Genomic DNA, 17841 nt, shown 5'->3' with positions numbered 1-17841 from the left:
CAGCCTGTAATGCCAGCACTTGAAATATGGAGGCAAGACGATCAGGAGTTCAAAGCCGATCTCAGCTACATATCTAGTTCAAGGTCAGCCTGGGCTAAGTGAGATCCTGCTCTCAAAGAAAATTCCCCCAAACAAAGCGATAACCATATAAACACTATTGGACAGAAGAAATGAAAATGCATGATAAGGAGTGAATGAGATCACTTATTTTTTAAATATTATGTAATTTATGTTACATAGAAATTACTGCATGGTAATCAAAATATAATACTACAATAGTATAATATATTCTTTTTTTTTTTTTTTTTTCGAGACAGGGTTTCTCTGTAGCTTTGGTGCCTGTCCCGGAACTAGCTCTGTAGACCAGGCTGGTCTCGAACAGCATAATATATTCTTAATAGCAAAAGGAACTGTAATTTTTTGCACCTCTGGCTACAACTACAAAAGGCAATCATAACTGTATAGCTGTGCAAACCAAACAGCCGTTCCAACAAAGCCAACCTGGCTATCAGTCGCACTAGGATTTAAGTTACCCACAATCCCCCAAATAAGTCAATTTTTCCAGTCCCTCTACTTTCTAGAATGACTGCCTCAGTTCCCAACTTTTGAGTGACCGTTTTAAATTCCGCTGAAAGGTTGCTTCAAAAACACTAACTTAACTCAAAAAGACACAACCCAGCTATGATCGCGAATGCCTTTTAAGCCGCTCTCCGCAAAGGGCCGGGAGAAACTGAGCGCTCAGAGCCCACAGCCGAAGGTCTGAGAATTTCAACTGCGACCTAACACGAACGAACGAACGAACGAACGAGTTAATGAATGAAATTACACTCAGGTGCCCAAGCTCCAGCATAACCGCCTTGACCCAGGTGCCTGAGCCGGAACGGCCTCAGGGCGGCGCCGCCACACAGGCCCGGGACCCTCGGCCCTTCCTCGGCCCCACTCACTCTTCATCCTGAACGCGGATGACGGCGACAGTCCGTGGTCGGACCCGGGCCGAAAAGAGACTAGACTGTGGTACCGGCCTTCTGTTTTCCTGAGGCGGCTTCCGGCTCGTGGACCTTCGCGGTGGTCCCTGGCTGGAGAGCGTTAGGATCCGGCCGCCATATTGTATTCCTGTTGCCCTAGCAACCGCCATATCGCCCCCCCGGAGCGGAAGGGGGGGACTGGGCGTGAGGCTGCCGCCCACACATGCGCAGAAGAGAACCACTGCTGTCTGTTCACGCATGCGCAGTGAGACCAGCCACCTCAGTTTGGTCGCTAAGCAACCTTTCTCCCTCTCCCTCTCTCCTTTAAATTTAAATACAGTTTCTTACCTTAGTGCGTTGGCGTACTTGGCGGGGCAGACTCTTCTCAGCTCTCCTGAGAATGTAGCGCTGTGAAACCTGATGCACGAACCACGTCCTTGAGCTTTCACTGACTGCAACACCTCTTGGCACCTGTTCTGTGCCAACACCTACTGTTGAGCCTCTACCAGCGGGGTTTATAGCGACTGTTATGTAAACGTTTCACTTTTTCAGCAAACATTCGTTTGCTCCAAGCACTGTTGCAGGCATTAGGGATATGATGAAAAGCAGTGTGGTAGAGATCCTACGTTATCTATCTATCTATCTATCTATCTATTTATTTATTTATGTCAGGGATGTCTGTTTTTGTTTTTGTTTACCAAGACGGGGTTTCTCTGTGTAGCTCTGGTTGTCCTGGAACTCACTACGTAGAACAGGCTGGCCTTGAACTCATAGAGATCCACCTGCTGGGATTAAAGGCCACGCCATCACACCCGACCCCCTAAATTGTTACTGTGAAGTTGAAAAATCCTCATCCCAAGGGGCTGCAGTGAGGACAAATGAGACATCCCTGGGGCTTTACCCAATTTCTTGCTGGCTTTTGCCTGAGACCTGAGAGGTCTGACGCACCGCAAATGCTCGATAAATGTTTGTCCAAAACCAGGTCGCTTCGGCACCTGCCGCTTCTCTGATATTCCTGTCTGGCTAGGGGCAAGCCTGGTTTTATGCCAGTGTTGAGGATGCAGGACAAATTTTACCCTTGAGCCAGTTACACAGGTAAATGAGAGAAGCGCTTAGCTGACTTGGGCTGCAGAAGCCATTGCGCTGTTGTGGGAGTCCCAGAGTGACAGAAGGCTTGGTCAAGGTCACCTACTGGTGGTCGCTGAGCTCGGAGATTAGTCCGTGGTTTCTAACTCCCTGTGCTTCTGCCACATTCAGACGAGAAACTGTGCAAAAGGCTTTCGACAGTGTGCATGTTTTAGGGAGGAGAGGCGTGTTTCAAACGGGTCCCTGAACAACTGATTTGTTTTAGCAAGTTAGAAACAACATCTGCAAAACCTTTCTGTTTGCCTACTTTTCGTTTTTATTCTCTAACAGTTTTGATATAACACATGTACGATAAAACATTTAAATTCCGATTTCCCGTTCAGCTTTCCATTTCTCTCCCCACCCCCACCCAATAATTAACAAGCAGGAGTTTAGTTTCTATACGGAACATTTCACAGGTCCTAAGACAGGAGTGTGGTCTTGTGATTGCTGAGGGACAGTGGGTCTCTATTCTGGAATTCTCTAGTTGATGGTCTGCCGGGGGGTGGGGGGCAGAAGCAAAACGTGATCAGACAAGCAAGGACTCAACACTTGCCAGGAGCCGCCAATGGATAATGGATGTCTAGAGTCCAAAGGAAAGATAAACAAGGGAGGAAAGACCCTGGGATGAGAGGAAGGAGATCCAACACAGGCAAGGAGGAATGGGATTCAAAGCTTGTGGGTGAAGGCTGGGGAGATGCGCAGGGCAGTGGGTGTGCAGAACAGCCAACCCAGATTATAGCAGGAAGCTCTGGAAGGGAGCCTCCTCCAACTGGGAACAACAAACGAAACAAAATAATACAACTGCTCTCTGATCATGCGTTTGACTGCTTTAAAAAGGAATTCAACAGTCCAATCAAATCAGTGACTCTCATGTAGAAAACTAAGCAAAGAAACACAGGACAACACAAAAAGTTCTACCAGAGAGAAATAAATAGCTGGAGGTGTGCTCATTTAATAGTTTGTTTAGCCCGCATGAAGCCCTGGGCATAGCCCAACCCCCAGCACAACACAGCCTAGGCTGTGAGTGCCTGTATTCCCAGGGAACCGCTGGGGGATGGAAACAGGAGTTAAGTGCCATTCTCAGCTGTGAAGCTAGCCTGCGTTATATGTTATTCTCAAAAAAGCGAACAAGTAAAAATTCAGAATGTGGTCTATTTAAAATGCTGCATATAAAGACACACATTCACTCCCTTAAGAAAACTTAATATTTGGTACCATTTATTTTGCCTAATGGCTTCTGAGTTTCGTGGGTCTCGGGTTCCCCCTAGCGTTCACCATTAGTCATTGCGCCTGGCGGTGTTCAAGCCTTGGGGATGCTTAGTGCTGTCCCCCAACCCGCAAACCCCTCCCACCACCACCACCAGGTTCCGACCAGACCCTTGGGAAAGTGAGCTCGCACTCCCAGTGTCTTCTAAGGTTCGCTTGGCTGCGGCTTTCTGGAGAGCACGACGTGGTGGGGGAAGATGATTTATGGTATAAACCTGGAGATGAAGCAGGGACTGTGAAGCAGATTGCAAACAGGGGCGTAGGGAAGCCTGCCCGCAGTGACATTAGGAGTCTTGCTAAAGTGTGGGGTGTCGGGAAGCGCAAAAGTCACGTGGCCTCAAACTCACCTGCACCACCGTGAACACTGACCCCCCCCCCCCCCCCCACACCCTGCCTCTACTTCTCAAAATCCGGGGTTTTATACCTGCTAGCGCTGCCTCGCCCAGCTATTTACCGGCTTGCAGAGACAGGTTCTGTCCGGAACTTACGTAGAACCTCCTGTCTCTGCCTCACGAGCGAGCCACCTCTCTGAGTTTGGTTTTAGAGGAATCTGTAAAGTGACTTATTCTGGGCACGGGGTTACCAGGCACAAAATAGTTACTATTTTAGTCTAAGTCCGCGTTCTTGCCCGAATTTACACTAAAATGCTAGGGTGGTGGCTCAGTCTTCTGTTTTATTTTGTATTTGAGAAAAGCTTATGTCCTATTCACTCCATGTCTTACTGTACTTAGGAACGATTTATAATGGCATTTTCGAGCCAGACGGAGGGGCGCGTGCCTGTAATCTCAGTATTTGGAAAGCTGAGGCGGGGGAATTGCCGCAAGTTGAAAGTAAGTTAGACGTGAATATCAGACCCTTTTGGGATGAAGTTGAATATCTTTCTAGCCATCGGCTGTCAGAAACTCAGTGAAGTGGACAATGAGTACAAGCTTCGTACAGACGCTAGGGGAAAACGAGGAGTCTTTTGAATACGCTAAACGTTTGGACAAGAGAATGAAGGAAGCCAAAGAAAAACGCCAGGAGCAAATTTCTAAGATACGTAAACTTACTAAGAGTTTCTGCTTCTGAGTCCTGTCAAAATTCAGTCTTTAAGAGCAACAAATAAATAATCAGACAAGAAAGGAAGGAAAGAAGAACAAAAGAAAGAGGAAGGAAGAAAGAGAAAAGAAGGAAGGGAGGGAGGGGAAGAGAGAGAGAATGAATAGGGAGACAGGATTCATATCCGCAAAGGAGGAAGCCAAGGTCCTAGCTGCTGCTGGTGACTGAATGCTGGGGAATTCGGTGGTTCTTTGCATTTGTCTGGATTTCCGTGCCCTAAGTTTGATTTAGCTATACTAAAGGCGCCAGTAGACCTAAAGGTTTCTGGCTGCAAAGATTTTCGGAACTCTGACCTGGGATATTTGAAAGTTTCCTTACTGCAGAGTCAGGCCTTGAACAGGCAGCTGGCATTTTCCTTGGGGAAGTCTGGGTTCTCTGTAGGTGGTCGCCTTCCCTGGAGCCCTGGGTGACGGTTTTTCCTTCCGGTCAAGGGGTAATACACAGAGAATGAGCTAGGGTGAAGCCGTAGCTCAAGGGAAAGCCGGCTGCTTGGAACTCGGGAGAGGAAGAGGAGGAGCCAAACAGCGGGGCACAGGACGCCAGAACAAACCTTGTAGGCGATCTGAGAGGGCCTGTCTCTCGTCTGGCCGGTTAGCTCAGTTGGTTAGAGCGTGGTGCTAATAACGCCAAGGTCGCGGGTTCGATCCCCGTACGGGCCAGAGGGTTCAATCCTTTTACAAGAAACTTGAAAATGAAAGTGACTACCTATCTCAACTCTGAAAGTTGTCTAACCTCCTGCGTCTTGTCGCCGGCCGCAGAAGTCCGCTCTTTAGGACATCATAGGTTAAGCTTCAAATAATCTGCGGTCTTAAACGCTGCTCCTGTCATCCCGGACCTTTTCCAAGGTTCCAGCTCCTCTGGCGACGCCGGTTTACCTCAGTGTTTTTGGAGTTCATGCTGAAAATGCAAGTCAGGACAACGCATTCCGCAGGTATTTCCCGCAAGCTGAGCGGTCCGGGCAGGGCCAGCCAAGGAACGCTAAGGGGTTTTCAGAGATTGACCATAGATCTAGAAACCTTCGCCTCTCTCCTGTCAAAGATTTTCAGCCACTCACTTCTTCCTCTTGGTTCTGAATTTGGAGGCAGAGAACACATTTCTCACGGAATGCTCGAGTCTCTGGGCCGGTCAGCGCTGTTTAGTTTAACAAACAACAACAACAACAAAAACCTCTTAGCTCCTATGTGGGTACAGGGGTTGAATTTTGTTTTCCGTAGCTCAGGCTCACCTTAAACACAAGATCCTCCTGCCCTCACCGCCTGAGAGCTGAGACTACAGTATGGACCTCTACACCTGGCTGCTCTACCCCTTTCTCAAATGTAGAAGAACTCCGAATTAAACAGCAGCAGCTGAAGTCTTGGTAAGCGCTTGAGATGTAGTAAGAACTATGGATTCCATACCAGTGAGTAGGACTGTTGTTATTACAGACAAAAATGACGGACTATTGGCATCCATAATAAGGTGTCTGCACATGCTGTGTCTTGGGTATAAGTTCCTGGTATTGGTTAGATCCAGGGACACAGTAGGGAGTGGAGCTGGGCACAGAGACTAGATCTCGACCTTGCGCCCTCACCTGACTATTGCTTTCTACCATGGGGGAGGGGCAACGATCCCTCTACTGTAAACTTGGCCTTCTGCACAGAAGGGTTGTGGATGTGAAACTGTGGTAACCAAGCCGCGACAACCTTCGTTCGGTTTTCATTTTTAGAGCTAAGGGCCCTTACAGCTGGACCCTGCTGGTGTCCGGTGACCTCTAAGAAGCTGTGTTCCAGCCCTTTTGACATGACTTTTCTGTAGTAAACATGGAGGAGAAGAGATGGTGAAGGGATTGGCTCTTTTTCTTTTTTAGTTTTATTGACTTATTTAGTTAGTTTGTATACCATGTTCTGCCATCAGAAGAGGGCACCAGATCTCATCAAAGATGATGTGAGCCACCATGTGGTTCTGGGGAATTGAACTCAGGACCTTTGGAAGAGCAGGCTATGCTCTTAACCACTGAGCCATCTCTCCCTTGACTATTTTAACTTTGTGTAGGGAGATAGAGTAGATGTGGAAAACCGTGGTGGCCTTAAGAGGTGGGAATGTGCCCCTTAGGAGCTAGAGGTGCCTTTTTGCCAACTGTATGCTTCCTGTGGGGTCACCCTACTCCCAGAGTTTGTGGACTTCACCCTCAGGGTTTGTTTTCTGGCATCCTACCCCCAGCCTGGCCTCTCAGAGCTGGGCGTGGTGGTGGCATACATAGGCACAGCTAGGAAGTGAAGGAAACGCTGGCCACTGCCCTCTTGTGGGGGTGAGGACCTCAGCTCCCTGTCTCCAGGTTTGTTTTCTGCTTTCCGTGCCATTGCCTCGGTTTACATGCTGCTCATCTTCATCCTCACAAAGGTTGAGAGACTCCTGGAGTGAAGCCTTTCTTTCCTGCTGTGTACAAGGAGTTTGAAGAATTGCATGAGGTGGTGAAGAGAATGTGTCAGGATTACCTCAGCAGCTCTGACCTGTGTCTTCAGGAGCCCCTGGAGATAAACAATGATGAGGTGCCATCTCGAGGGGCAAAGCACTGCTCTTAGTTAGCCGAAGGAAGGAGTCTGTGAACAAGGGAGGGTGTTACTAGTAAGACATCTTCATATTTAGCTACTGTGTGGCTTTGTCCTGGCAAGGTAAGTTCTGTTTTATTAATATAAGGGCTATAACCCCTTGTTCCAGAACACTGAAAATTATAATAGTTCAAAGAATATTGAGAACACCACGGGGCTAAACTCACTGTCTCTGCCTCTCAAGTGCTGGGATTAAAGGTGTGCACCAATGCCACCAGTTTTGTTTTTTTTTTTTTTGTTTTTGTTTTTTTTGTTTTTCGAGACAGGGTTTCTCTGTGGTTTTGGAGCCTGTCCTGGAACTAGCTCTTGTAGACCAGGCTGGTTTCGAACTCACAGAGATCCGCCTGCCTCTGCCTCCCAAGTGCTGGGATTAAAGGCGTGCGCCACCACCGCCCGGCTCAGTTTTTTTTTTTTTTAAAAAAAAACTTTTTAATAGATTTATTTTATTTTTGTCTTATGTGTATGAGTGTTTTACCTACATCTGTGTCTGTGCGGCATGTTTGTACCTCGTACCCAGGGAGTACAGAAGAGAGTGTTGTAACCATCAAGACTAGAGTTACAGGTAGTTGCTAGCCATCAGGTAGGTGTTGGGAAGGCCCCAGAGCCTCTGCCAGGGCAGCAGGTGCACTTACCTGTGCTTTCTCTGTGGGCTGGTTTCCTGTACATTAGAGGACCAGTGGTTATGCTTGTGGCTATTCTGACACAATTCTTATTTCATCACCCAGCTGCCTTTGGCTAGATTGAGCTTTCTTCAAAACATTAGTTTGGGGCTAATAGGGTTTGGCTTGTTTTGGATAAACTTCTTTTGGAACTCAGCCCTGGCCCACTGTATGTGAAACAAGCCCCCTCACCAACCCTGACAGACCTGCGCCCGCCCCTGGGTCTGAGTCCTCTTCTCAGAAGACTTAAGTGGTACTTCCTCACTTTCTGGCTCTCACAGTGCTGCCAAGGGTCAACATAGTCCCCTTTATTGAAAACTCAGTTTCACATGTAGCGTGAATGCTTAGAAGGGCAGTATAGAGGCCTGAAGAGATTGCTCAGAAGGAAAGGGCACTTATTGTTCTTGTAGAGGACTCAGGTTCAATTCCTAAAACTCACATGGTAGCTCACAACCATCTATAACTCCAGTTCCAGGGGATCCGATACCTTCTTCAGACCTCCACGGGCAACAGGCATGCACATGGTGCATATGTGAGCTAAACACTCATACACTTAAAGTAAGTCTTGAAAAGAAAAAAAAAAAGAAAGACTGTGTGGCCCCTAGCTGCCTAGCTGCGTTTCCCCCCACCACCACCACCACTCACCTAATGGAGCTGCCTGTCTGCGGTGAGTAGGTGCTGACATGATACTGGTTTCCATGGCGAGCTACCGCAGCCTGTACTGTAATAGGGAGTCTTAGTTACTTTTCTATTGCTGTGATAAAACACTATGATCAAGGCAACTTGTTTTAAAGAAAGCATTTGGCCGGGTGGTGGTGGCACATTCCTTTAATCCCAGCATTCAGGAGGCAGAGGCCTGTAGATCTCTGTGAGTTACAGGACAGCCAGGGCTACACAGAGAAACCTTGTCTTAAAAAGCAAAACAATAGGGGCTGGAGAGATGGCTCAGAGGTTAAGAGCATTGCCTGCTCTTCCAAAGGTCCTGAGTTCAATTCCCAGCAACCACATGGTGGCTCACAACCATCTGTAATGGAATCTGGTGCCCTCTTCTGGCCTGCAGCATACACACAGACAGAATATTGTATACATAATAAATAAATATTTAAAAAAAAAGCAAAACAATAGCAGGGCGGTGGTGGCTCACGCCTTTAATCCCAACACTCGGGAGGCAGAGGCAGGAGGATCTCTGTGAGTTTGAGGATAGCCTGGTCTACAAGAGCTAGTTCCAGGACAGGCCCCAAAGCTTCAGGGAAACCCTGTCTCGGAAAACCAAAAAAAAAAAAAAAAAGCAAAACAACAAAACAATAAAAATAAATATATAAAAAGTAAAAAAAAAAAAGACATTTAATTGGCTTGTGGTTTCAGAAAGTAGAGGCCACGACGGTGGAGCAAAGGCATGGCAACAGAAATGCCTAAGAGGCTCATATCAGAGAGGACACTGAGAAGGGCATGATCTTTTCAAATTTCAAGCCCATCCCCAATGACACAGCTCCTCCAACAAGACCACACCCCCAGTCCTTCTCAGACTGTTCTAGCAGCAGGAACTAAGCAGTCAAGTGTGAGCCCATGGAGCATTCTCATTCAGACCACAACAGTTGGTATGTGCTGGTTGGAGGTTTTTTGGTGGTTGGGGGAGCTGTCATTGGTCATCATTGTTAGTCTGGAATTTTTTATGTAGAGAAGGATGACCTTGGACGCTAAAAAGAATATTTTTATGTATGGGTGTTCTGTCTACACAAATTAGGGTTTTGATTGAGATGATAGCCCTATGACCAACACTTGGGAGAAAGAAGTTTATTTCAGCTTAGAGCTGACATCCCACCTCTGAGAAAAGTCAGACCAGGAAACTGGAGGCAGGAACTGAAGCAGAGGCTATGAAGGGGTGTTGCTTACTGGCTCGCTACCCATCAATTGCTCAGCCTGTTTTATTTAATTAAATTTATTTTTTTAAAGAAAACAAACTATCTTTTTTCATTTTACATATCAATCCCAGTTCCACTCCCTCCCCTCCACCTAACTCCCCTGTCCCACCTCCCCACCCATTCCCAGAGAGGGTAAGGCACATGGCTTTTGGGAAGGTCCAAGGCCCTCCCTACTATATCTAGGCTGAACAAGGTGTCCATTGTTGTCTGAGGTTTTCTGTCCTGCCTGGTTCCAGCAATCGTTAAGTCCCAAAGAAATCACACAGAGGTCTACATTAGTTATAAACTGATTGGCTAGTAGCCAGGCAGGAAGTATAGGCAGGACAACCAGACAGGAAGTAGAGGTGGGTCAATGAGAACAGGAGAATTCTGGGAAGAGGAAAGCCCATTCCTTTCTGCAGTCCTAGCCCAGCCACAGAAGAAGCAAGATGTGACTGCCTCACTGAAAAAGGTACTGAGCCATGTGGCTAACACAGATAAGAATAATGGGCTAATGTAAGTTGTAAGAGTTAATAGGGACGGGGCTGTGGTGGTGCACGCCTTTAATCCCAGCATTTGGGAGGCAGAGGTAGGTGGATCTCTGTGAGTTCGAGACCAGTCTGGTCTACAAGAGCTAGTTCCAAGACAGGCTCCAAAACCACAGAGAAACCCTGTCTTGAAAAAAAAAAAAAAACAAAAACAAAAAAAAAGAGTCAATAGGAAGCTGAGCTAATGGGCCAATCAGCTTATAACTAATGTAGACTTCTGTGTGATTTCTTTGGGACTTAATGATTACGGGAACTGGGCAGGACAGAAACAATCCATTTAAAGGACTAGGTTTCCAAAAAGCCAGTATAAGCAGTAGGGATGAATCCTGGTGTCACTACCAGTGTCCCTGAAGTCTGCCCCAGCCATGCAACTGTCACCTACATTCAGAGGGACTAGTTTGGACCTATGTTGGTTCCTTCCCCATCCGGCTGGATTTGGTGAGCTCCCATTAGTTCAGGTAAACTATTTCAGTGGGTGTCCCCATTATGGTCTTGACCTCTTTGCTCATATTCTCATTCTTCCCACTCTTCAACTGGACTTTGGGAACTCAGCCCAGTGCTTCACTGTGGGTCTCTTCCTCTGTTTCCATCAGTTGCTTGATGAAGGTTCTATGGTGATATTTAAGATATTTATCACTCTGACTACAGGGCAAGGCCAGTTCAGGAGCCCTCTCCTCTATTGCTTAGGGCCATCCTTGTCCTGGGAATTTCTCTAGTGCCAGGTTTCTTATTAGCCCCATAATGGCTCTCTTAATCAAGATATCTCTTTCCCTGCTCTCATCTCTGTCCTTCCTTCATCTCAACTATCCCGTTCCCTCAAGTTCTTCTCCCCTGTCCCTTTCTTCCCTCCTCTTCCCCTTCTGCCTTCTCTTCTCCCCCCACCCCCATGCTCCAAATTTTGTCAGGTGATTTTGTCTATTTCCCTTCTTCAGGTGGATCTATGTATGTTTTGCTTGGGGTTTACCTTGTTACTTAGATTCTCTAGGATCATGAATTATAGGATCATGAACTATATCCTTTGCTTTACAGCTAGTATCTACTTAGAGTGGATATATACCATGTTCATCTTTCTGGGTCTGGGTTACCCCACTCAGGATGGTTTTTTCTAGTTCCATTCATTTGCATGCAAATTTCAAGATGTCCTTGTTTTTTTTTTGTTGTTGTTGTTGTTTTCTCACTGAGTAGTACTTTAATGTGTAAATGTGCCACATTTTCTTTATCCATTCTTGGGTTGAGGGGCATTTAGGTTGTTTCCGGTTTCTGGCTATTACAAATAATGCTGCTATGAACATAGTTGAACAAATGTTCTTGTAGTATGATTGAGCATCTTTTGGGTATTTGCCCAAGAGTGGTATTGTGGTAGGTTGATTCTCAATTTTCAGAGAAACCACTGTACTGATTTCCAGAGTGGTTGTACAAGTTTGCATTCCCACCAGCAATGGACAAGTGTTCCCCTTACTCCACATCCTCTCCAGCATAAGCTATCATTGGTGTTTTTGATCTTAACCATTCTAACTGGTATAAGATGATATCTCAGAGTTGTTTTGATTCGCATTTACCTGATGGCTAAGGATGATGAATATTTTCTTAAGTGTCTTTCAGCCATTTGAGATTCTTTTGTTGAGAATTCTGTTTAGTTCTGAACCCCATTTTTAATTGGGTTAAAAAATTCCAAATAATTTTGGAATTTTGATATCGAATTTCTTGAGTTTTTTTTCAGATTTATTTATTTATTATGTATAAAACATTTTGCCTCCATGTATGCCTGCAGGCCAGAATAGGGCACCAGATCTCATTACAGATGGTTGTGAGCCACCATGTGGTTTCTGGGAATTGAACTCAGGTCCTCTGGAAGAGGAAGAGGTCCTCTTAACCTCTGAGCCATTTCTCCAGCCCGAGTTGTTTGTTTATATATATGACATCAATCCTTTGTTTGATGTGGGTTGGTGAAGATCTTTTCCCATTCAGTAGACTGCCTTTTTGTCTTATTTCCTGTGTTTTTTGCTTTACAGAAAAAGTTTTAGAGGTCCCATTTATTTATTGTTGCTCTCAATGCCTGTGCTAACATATAACACCAGTAGGTGTTATATTTAGAAAGTGGTCTCCCATGTCCATGCATTGAAGGCTACTTCCCACTTTCTCTTCTATCAGGTTCAGTGTGGTCAGATTTATATTGAGGTCTTTAATCCATTTGGACCTGAGTTTTGTACATGGTGATAGATATGGATCTATTTTCATTCTTCTATATGTTGACACCCAGTTATTCCAGCACCATTTTTGAAGATACTTTCTTTTTTCCATTGTGTAATTTTAGCTTTTTTGTCAAAAATCTGGTGTTCATAGGTGTGTGGATGAATATCTGGGTCTTTGATTCAATTCCATTGGTCAACCTGTTTGTTTTTATGCCAATACCAAGCTGTTTTCATTGCTGTAGCTCTGTAATAGAGCTTGATGTCAGGGATGGTAATGCCTCTGGAAGTTCCTTTATTGTACAGGATTGTTTTGGCTATTCTGGAATTTTTGTTTTTCCATGTGAAATTGATTATTGTTCTTTAAAGGTCTGTGAAGTATTGTGCTGGGATTTTAATGGGGACTGCACTGAATCTGTAGATCGATTTTAGTAGGTTTGCCATTTTTATTATGTTGACTTTATGTAACTAAGAGCATTGGGAGATCTTTCCATTTTCTGGTATCTTCTTCACTTTCTTTCTCCAAAGACTTAACGTTCTTATCGAACAGGTCTTTCATTTCTTCGGTTAGTGTTACCCCAAGGTATTTTATGTTATTTGTGACTATTGTGAAGGGTGATGTTTCTCCGATTTCTTCCTCAGCTTCTTTATCATTTATATGTATCAGCCTGCTTTCTTATACCATCCAGGTTAACGTTCCCAGTAATCTGGGCTCTTCCACATTACCTTTAATCAGGAAAATTCCCCACAGTCTTGCCTACAGGTTAATTTTTTTTTAAATATTTATTTATTATGCATACAATATTCTTTCTGTGTATATACTTGCAGGCCAGAAGAGGGCACCAGACCTCATTACAGATGGTTGTGAGCCACCATGTGGTTGCTGGGAATTGAACTCAGGACCTTTGGAAGAGCAGGCAATGCTCTTAACCACTGAGCCATCTCTCCAGCCCCTTTTTGTTTGTTTTTTGAGACAGGGTTTCTCTGTAGTTTTGGAGCCTGTCCTGGAAGTAGCTCCTATAGACCAGGCTGGCCTCGAACTCACAGAGATTCGCCTGCCTCTGCCTCCCGAGTGCTGGGATTAAAGGCATGTGCCACCAGCACCATTGCCTACAGGTTAATTTTATGGAGACATTTTCTCAATTAAAATGACTTCTTCCTGGATATGTCTAGGTTTGTATCACACTGCCACAGAAACCAACCAGTACAATGTATGTCTGTGTACTGTGTGTGTCTGATTCCTGAAGAGGACACCAGGTCTCCTGGGTCTGGAGTTGCACCTTCTTACCTGCCATATGGTGCTGGGAATTGAACCCAGGTCCTCTCGAAGAGCAACAGATACTCTTAACTACTGAGCCTTTTCTTCAGCCTCAACCCTGACATTTTGATTTTCTTGCCTCCACCTCCTGAGTGCTGAGATGATCAGTATTTACCACTGTGTCCTAGGTGTGCAGTGCTGGAAATTAAACTCAGCATAGTACATGGGAGGCAAGCACTATACCGACTTAGTTACATTCCAAGCCTCTGAATATATATATATTTTTTTGAGACAGGGTTTCTCTGTAGCTTTGGAGCCTGTTCTGTTCTGGAACTAGCTCTTGTAGACCAGGCTGGCCTCGAACTCACAGAGATCCGCCTGCCTCTGCCTCCCGAGTGTTGGGATTAAAGGTATGCGCCACCACCACCCGGCTTCTGAATATATTCTTAACAAGGCTTTGGATTTTATTTTTTTAATTATGCATTATAAATATATTGGATTATTTTGCAAAGCCTTTTGCAGATTCCCCATATATGATAATAGTCACCCATGCTGTGATTTATTTTTATTTTATGTGTGCTTTAGAGTAGTGGCTGTGACTGACTTCGTAAGGGGACACTGTTTAGCGTGGGCAGGGCTATACTCACCTAGCCCAATTGTCTGCATTAGTCATGTTCTGCTATCCTTCCTACTGGTCCTCACCCTGTCTTACACCTACGGTTGTTCTCCTTTTAAAGTCCAGTGTAAAGGACATTAGCTGTGTCTACACCTTTACATTTGCTAGATATACATGCATATGTATGTGTACACACACGTGTGTTTTGTAGATGGAAGACACACTGAGCTTCATAAAAACTTTGTAAGGCAGCTGAAACTCAGGTATCCAGATAAGGGGGGAGCATAAGGAGTTAGATGAGGGAGAAAAAGATCACTAAGAATTGATTTTTCAAGACAGGGTTTCTCTGTAGCTTTGGAACTTGCTCTGTAGACCAGGCTGGCCTCAAACTCACACAGATCCACCTGTCTTTGTCTCCTGAGTGCTGGTCAGCATCACCTGACCAGAATTGAAACAGAAGGTAAAAAGAGGAACAACTGGCAAGAAAGGAACCTTGGTTGCCTTAGCATTAGTAAGGTAGGCACTGAGGAAGAGAGGTTCAAGTCCACCCTCACTGACACAGATCCTGCGAGCTTTGGTGAGGCTGGGTTCCACCCTTGCTGCTCCGCACACCTTTGCATCTGCCGTCTTTCTCCTTGTTAACTGCACCTCACTGTACAAAGGAACCGCTTGGATTTCTACTCAGGTGTAGACAGGAATTAACACACTTGCTACACTCTCTGCTCTAAGCAGAGCTTATTTCTCCTGTTTCCCCTAAGGTTGCCAGATCATTAGGAATCACAGAATACCTGAGGAAGAAAGAGACACACCCAAGCAGTGCACCTGAGTGCTCCAGCCAGGAGATGAAGGGAAAGCTGCAGGAAACCAGTGTACAGAAGAGGGAGAGGGAGCAGGCTGTGGTGGTAAGTGGTGCAGAGTTGGCGTCTGTGTAGACGTTGGTTCATGATCTGACCTTTCAGCCACTGCTCCTTGGCCTAGAGGCTGTTCCGGAAAGGTGCCGTTATGCTTTTTCTACTCTCTCTGTAGGCCGGCTACAGTGAAGGGGAGGGGCTGGCCACAGTGAAGAAGGCCCGAACAGCAGCTCTGCCTACAGATGTCCCTGAGTGTCCTGCCGCCATCAGTGGATGTCAGCAGAAGCCTGGGTCCTCCCGCGCTCCAGCCAGCCAGGGTAAACCACATATTTTGTGGGTTGCCCCATGCTCAGTGGTCCCAAGGCACCAGATGTACCCAAGTCCATCACTTTTAGGGGCTGGGGATCCCTTCAGCCCGATTTGAGAGACCCCTCTGGTCTCTTGGATTTTGTCTCTAGCTTCCAACACTTTATTGTTCCATGTTGATGCCCATGTCATAGATGTTGGGGTCTCCTAGAGTCCTTTATTAACTAAGAGTTACTTCATAGTGGTGTCTCAGGCTAGTAGACCCCGGCTGGTCTGAGAGGTTGGGCAGAGTTAGGTCCCAAGGACACATGTATCAGTGGCTTAGCATCTGAGACAAGGCTGCCCCGAACATGTGAGACTTAACACTTGAAAAGAAGACATTTTCGTTTTAGTTCTGGCTGTAATCAGAACCCTCTACTAGGTACTTTGAACATAAAGTATTGCCAGTTCTCACATGTCTTTACAAAGACTTAGCAGCACTGCCTGGTTTCTGGCCTGACGCTAGGGTCTGCAGTGGAAGAGGCCTTGCCCATTTTAGAACTTCCGTGCAGCTCTGCCCTAGGGGAAGGCAGTTGTGTTGGGTGGGAACAGTGACCCCTCTGGCGCCTGTGTGGAGCACCGCCCTCCTCAATCACCTTTCTTTTTTAGCTTCTTCATTTTATAGTTAAGTGATCCGCCTCACGGTTCACTTCCTCTCAGCAAATGGTCCTTTAGCATCTGCAGATGTTCTACATTCCTGGGGCCCAGTGACGGTCCTTGACCTCGAGACAAGGTTCTTAGCTGTTCCAGATGGATAGGTCATCTGGAAATAACCTTTCAGCTTTTCCAGGGGTGGGGTTGGGCTGGGGGTTGTCTGTAGATCTGTTTTGAAAGGCCCCTCTTACCCTTGAGCTCCCCTCCAGAAACCCGCTCTTCTTTCATTCAGTGAAGTCAGCCTGCTAAACTCTTTTGAACAAAGATTTTTAATACAAAATCTACCTTTCTGAGTAGATACAGTAGCCAATAAAAACCTGCTGCCCAGCCCAAGTAGCAAAGAGAGCTGCTTTACTGCTTCTCTGAGGGAAGGTCATTTGGACCAGCTCATCGTGGTGATGAGTGTGTGACTGCTGTTTTTCCCAACTATTCAGGTTCTGCCTCCGCAGCCACTGAGAACCCTTCTCCCTGCTCTGAGGGAAGCTGTGGGGAAATGGCTCCTGCTAGTGATGGAAGTGTGCTGCCTGTAGGCCAGCAGCTGTCAGTGATGGCGTCTGCTAACTTGGAAGCCAGGAGTGTCTCTACAGATCCTGCTCTTCTGTATCAGGATGTCAGCTCTTTATTTCCAGGTAGCAGAGCCCAGAGGGCTGCCCCCAGCCCAGTCATCAGTGTTTCCTGAAGAGAATGCTCCAGAACACACTGCAAAGCAGGATTCTGAGGCCATCCAGAGAAGCAACGGTGTCTGTGGTACCCCATCATCAGGTGAAGAAATGGAGTTCCTGCTTCTTGAAGAATCAGGAAATGCAGAGGCAGGAGACCTCAGAGAAATGAGCCAACCCTACCTCAGTAGGCAGCAGGCCAGCCTCAGCCATGCCCTGCCTAGAGGCTGCAGCCTTTCCACTCCAGAAAACTTTGCCTATGAATGTCCTGCCAGCTGCCTGTGTTTCCAGGACTATGCCCGAGCCAGGGTCTCATCCTGGACCAGATGGGTCACTACCCACTAATGGGGGTCCCAGTGTTGGAAGCGAAGCTGGGAACGTAAGCTGGTTCCTCTCCAGGATGGAGGCAGATGGCCAGAGAGAGCTGGAGACTGTGGCTGCTGTGGGGGAAGCCCTGGCTTCTGAGCTTTCCTATCTATGCCAGGAAGTGTTGTCTCAGGGACAGGAGCAGGTTTCTATTCCAACTTCCAATGGGCTTATTTTGTCCTGTCCAAGTACTTCAGTGTCTCAGAAGAGAATGCTGTCATAGTGACTAACGCAAAGGGTTCTATCGTGAGGTTTGGCCCGCTGGAAGGGGTTGCTTTTGAAGCCATAGAGGCCTTCCACACTGTGGAGGCAGAGCCCTCTCAGTGACCAGGAGTCAAGTCAGGTGTGTGTGTGTGAAAGTATAGGATGTTGTTTTCTGGGGCAGTATAGCCCAGATTGGCCTTGAACTTGATCACCTAACCAAGGCTGGCCTTGAACTCCTAATCTTCTTGCCTCCATCTTCTGAATGATGGGGTGACAGGGGTGTCCCACCATGCTGGGACTTTGAGCTTATATTTGAATGGATTTTACTCATAGAAGGTCTGTTTCAGGCAGTATATTTTTTTTTTTTTTTTTTTTTTTTGGTTTTTCGAGACAGGGTTTCGTTGTGGCTTTGGAGCCTGTCCTGGAACTAGCTCTTGTAGACCAGGCTGGCCTCGAACTCAGAGATCCGCCTGCCTCTGCCTCCCGAGTGCTGGGATTAAAGGCGTGCGCCACCATCGCCCGGCTAGTATATATTTTTCTAATGTG

At 46.3% G+C, this 17841-nt stretch overlaps 2 protein-coding genes and 1 non-coding gene across 13 annotated transcripts in view; 2 read left to right on the top strand and 1 right to left on the bottom strand.

Moving 5' to 3' along the window:
- Mok (MOK protein kinase) overlaps positions 1-1392 on the bottom strand; it is a 34570-nt gene extending 33178 nt beyond the window's left edge. For 8 of the 11 annotated variants that reach the window (XM_041633458.1, XM_041633459.1, XM_041633460.1 and 5 more), the window contains exon 1: positions 945-1126. In XM_041633458.1, coding sequence (XP_041489392.1) covers positions 945-951 — 7 coding nt within the window. In that variant the 5' untranslated portion in view covers positions 952-1126. Of the gene's footprint in view, positions 1-944; positions 1127-1313 lie in introns of those variants that run through there. The other 3 variants (XM_041633461.1, XM_041633466.1, XM_041633469.1) reach the window with 1 other exon arrangement.
- Positions 1393-4277: 2885 nt separating this feature from the next.
- On the top strand, positions 4278-17418 carry Znf839 (zinc finger protein 839). Its single transcript, XM_041633093.1, is given in 9 exon segments — positions 4278-4398; positions 6772-6843; positions 6846-6985; positions 14975-15112; positions 15264-15384; positions 16501-16675; positions 16677-16943; positions 16945-17291; positions 17294-17418. Coding segments are annotated over 9 exon segments (1506 nt in total).
- Trnai-aau lies at positions 5043-5116 on the top strand. The gene has a single exon. It is a non-coding gene; the product is annotated as a tRNA-Ile (tRNA).
- Positions 17419-17841: the final 423 nt, after the last annotated feature.

The sequence above is a fragment of the Microtus oregoni genome, unplaced genomic scaffold (genome assembly GCF_018167655.1).
Source record: "Microtus oregoni isolate MIOR12 unplaced genomic scaffold, Mior012 000043F_ref0000047, whole genome shotgun sequence".
NCBI lineage: Eukaryota > Metazoa > Chordata > Mammalia > Rodentia > Cricetidae > Microtus > Microtus oregoni.
This window is presented reverse-complemented; position numbering and strand designations above follow the sequence as displayed.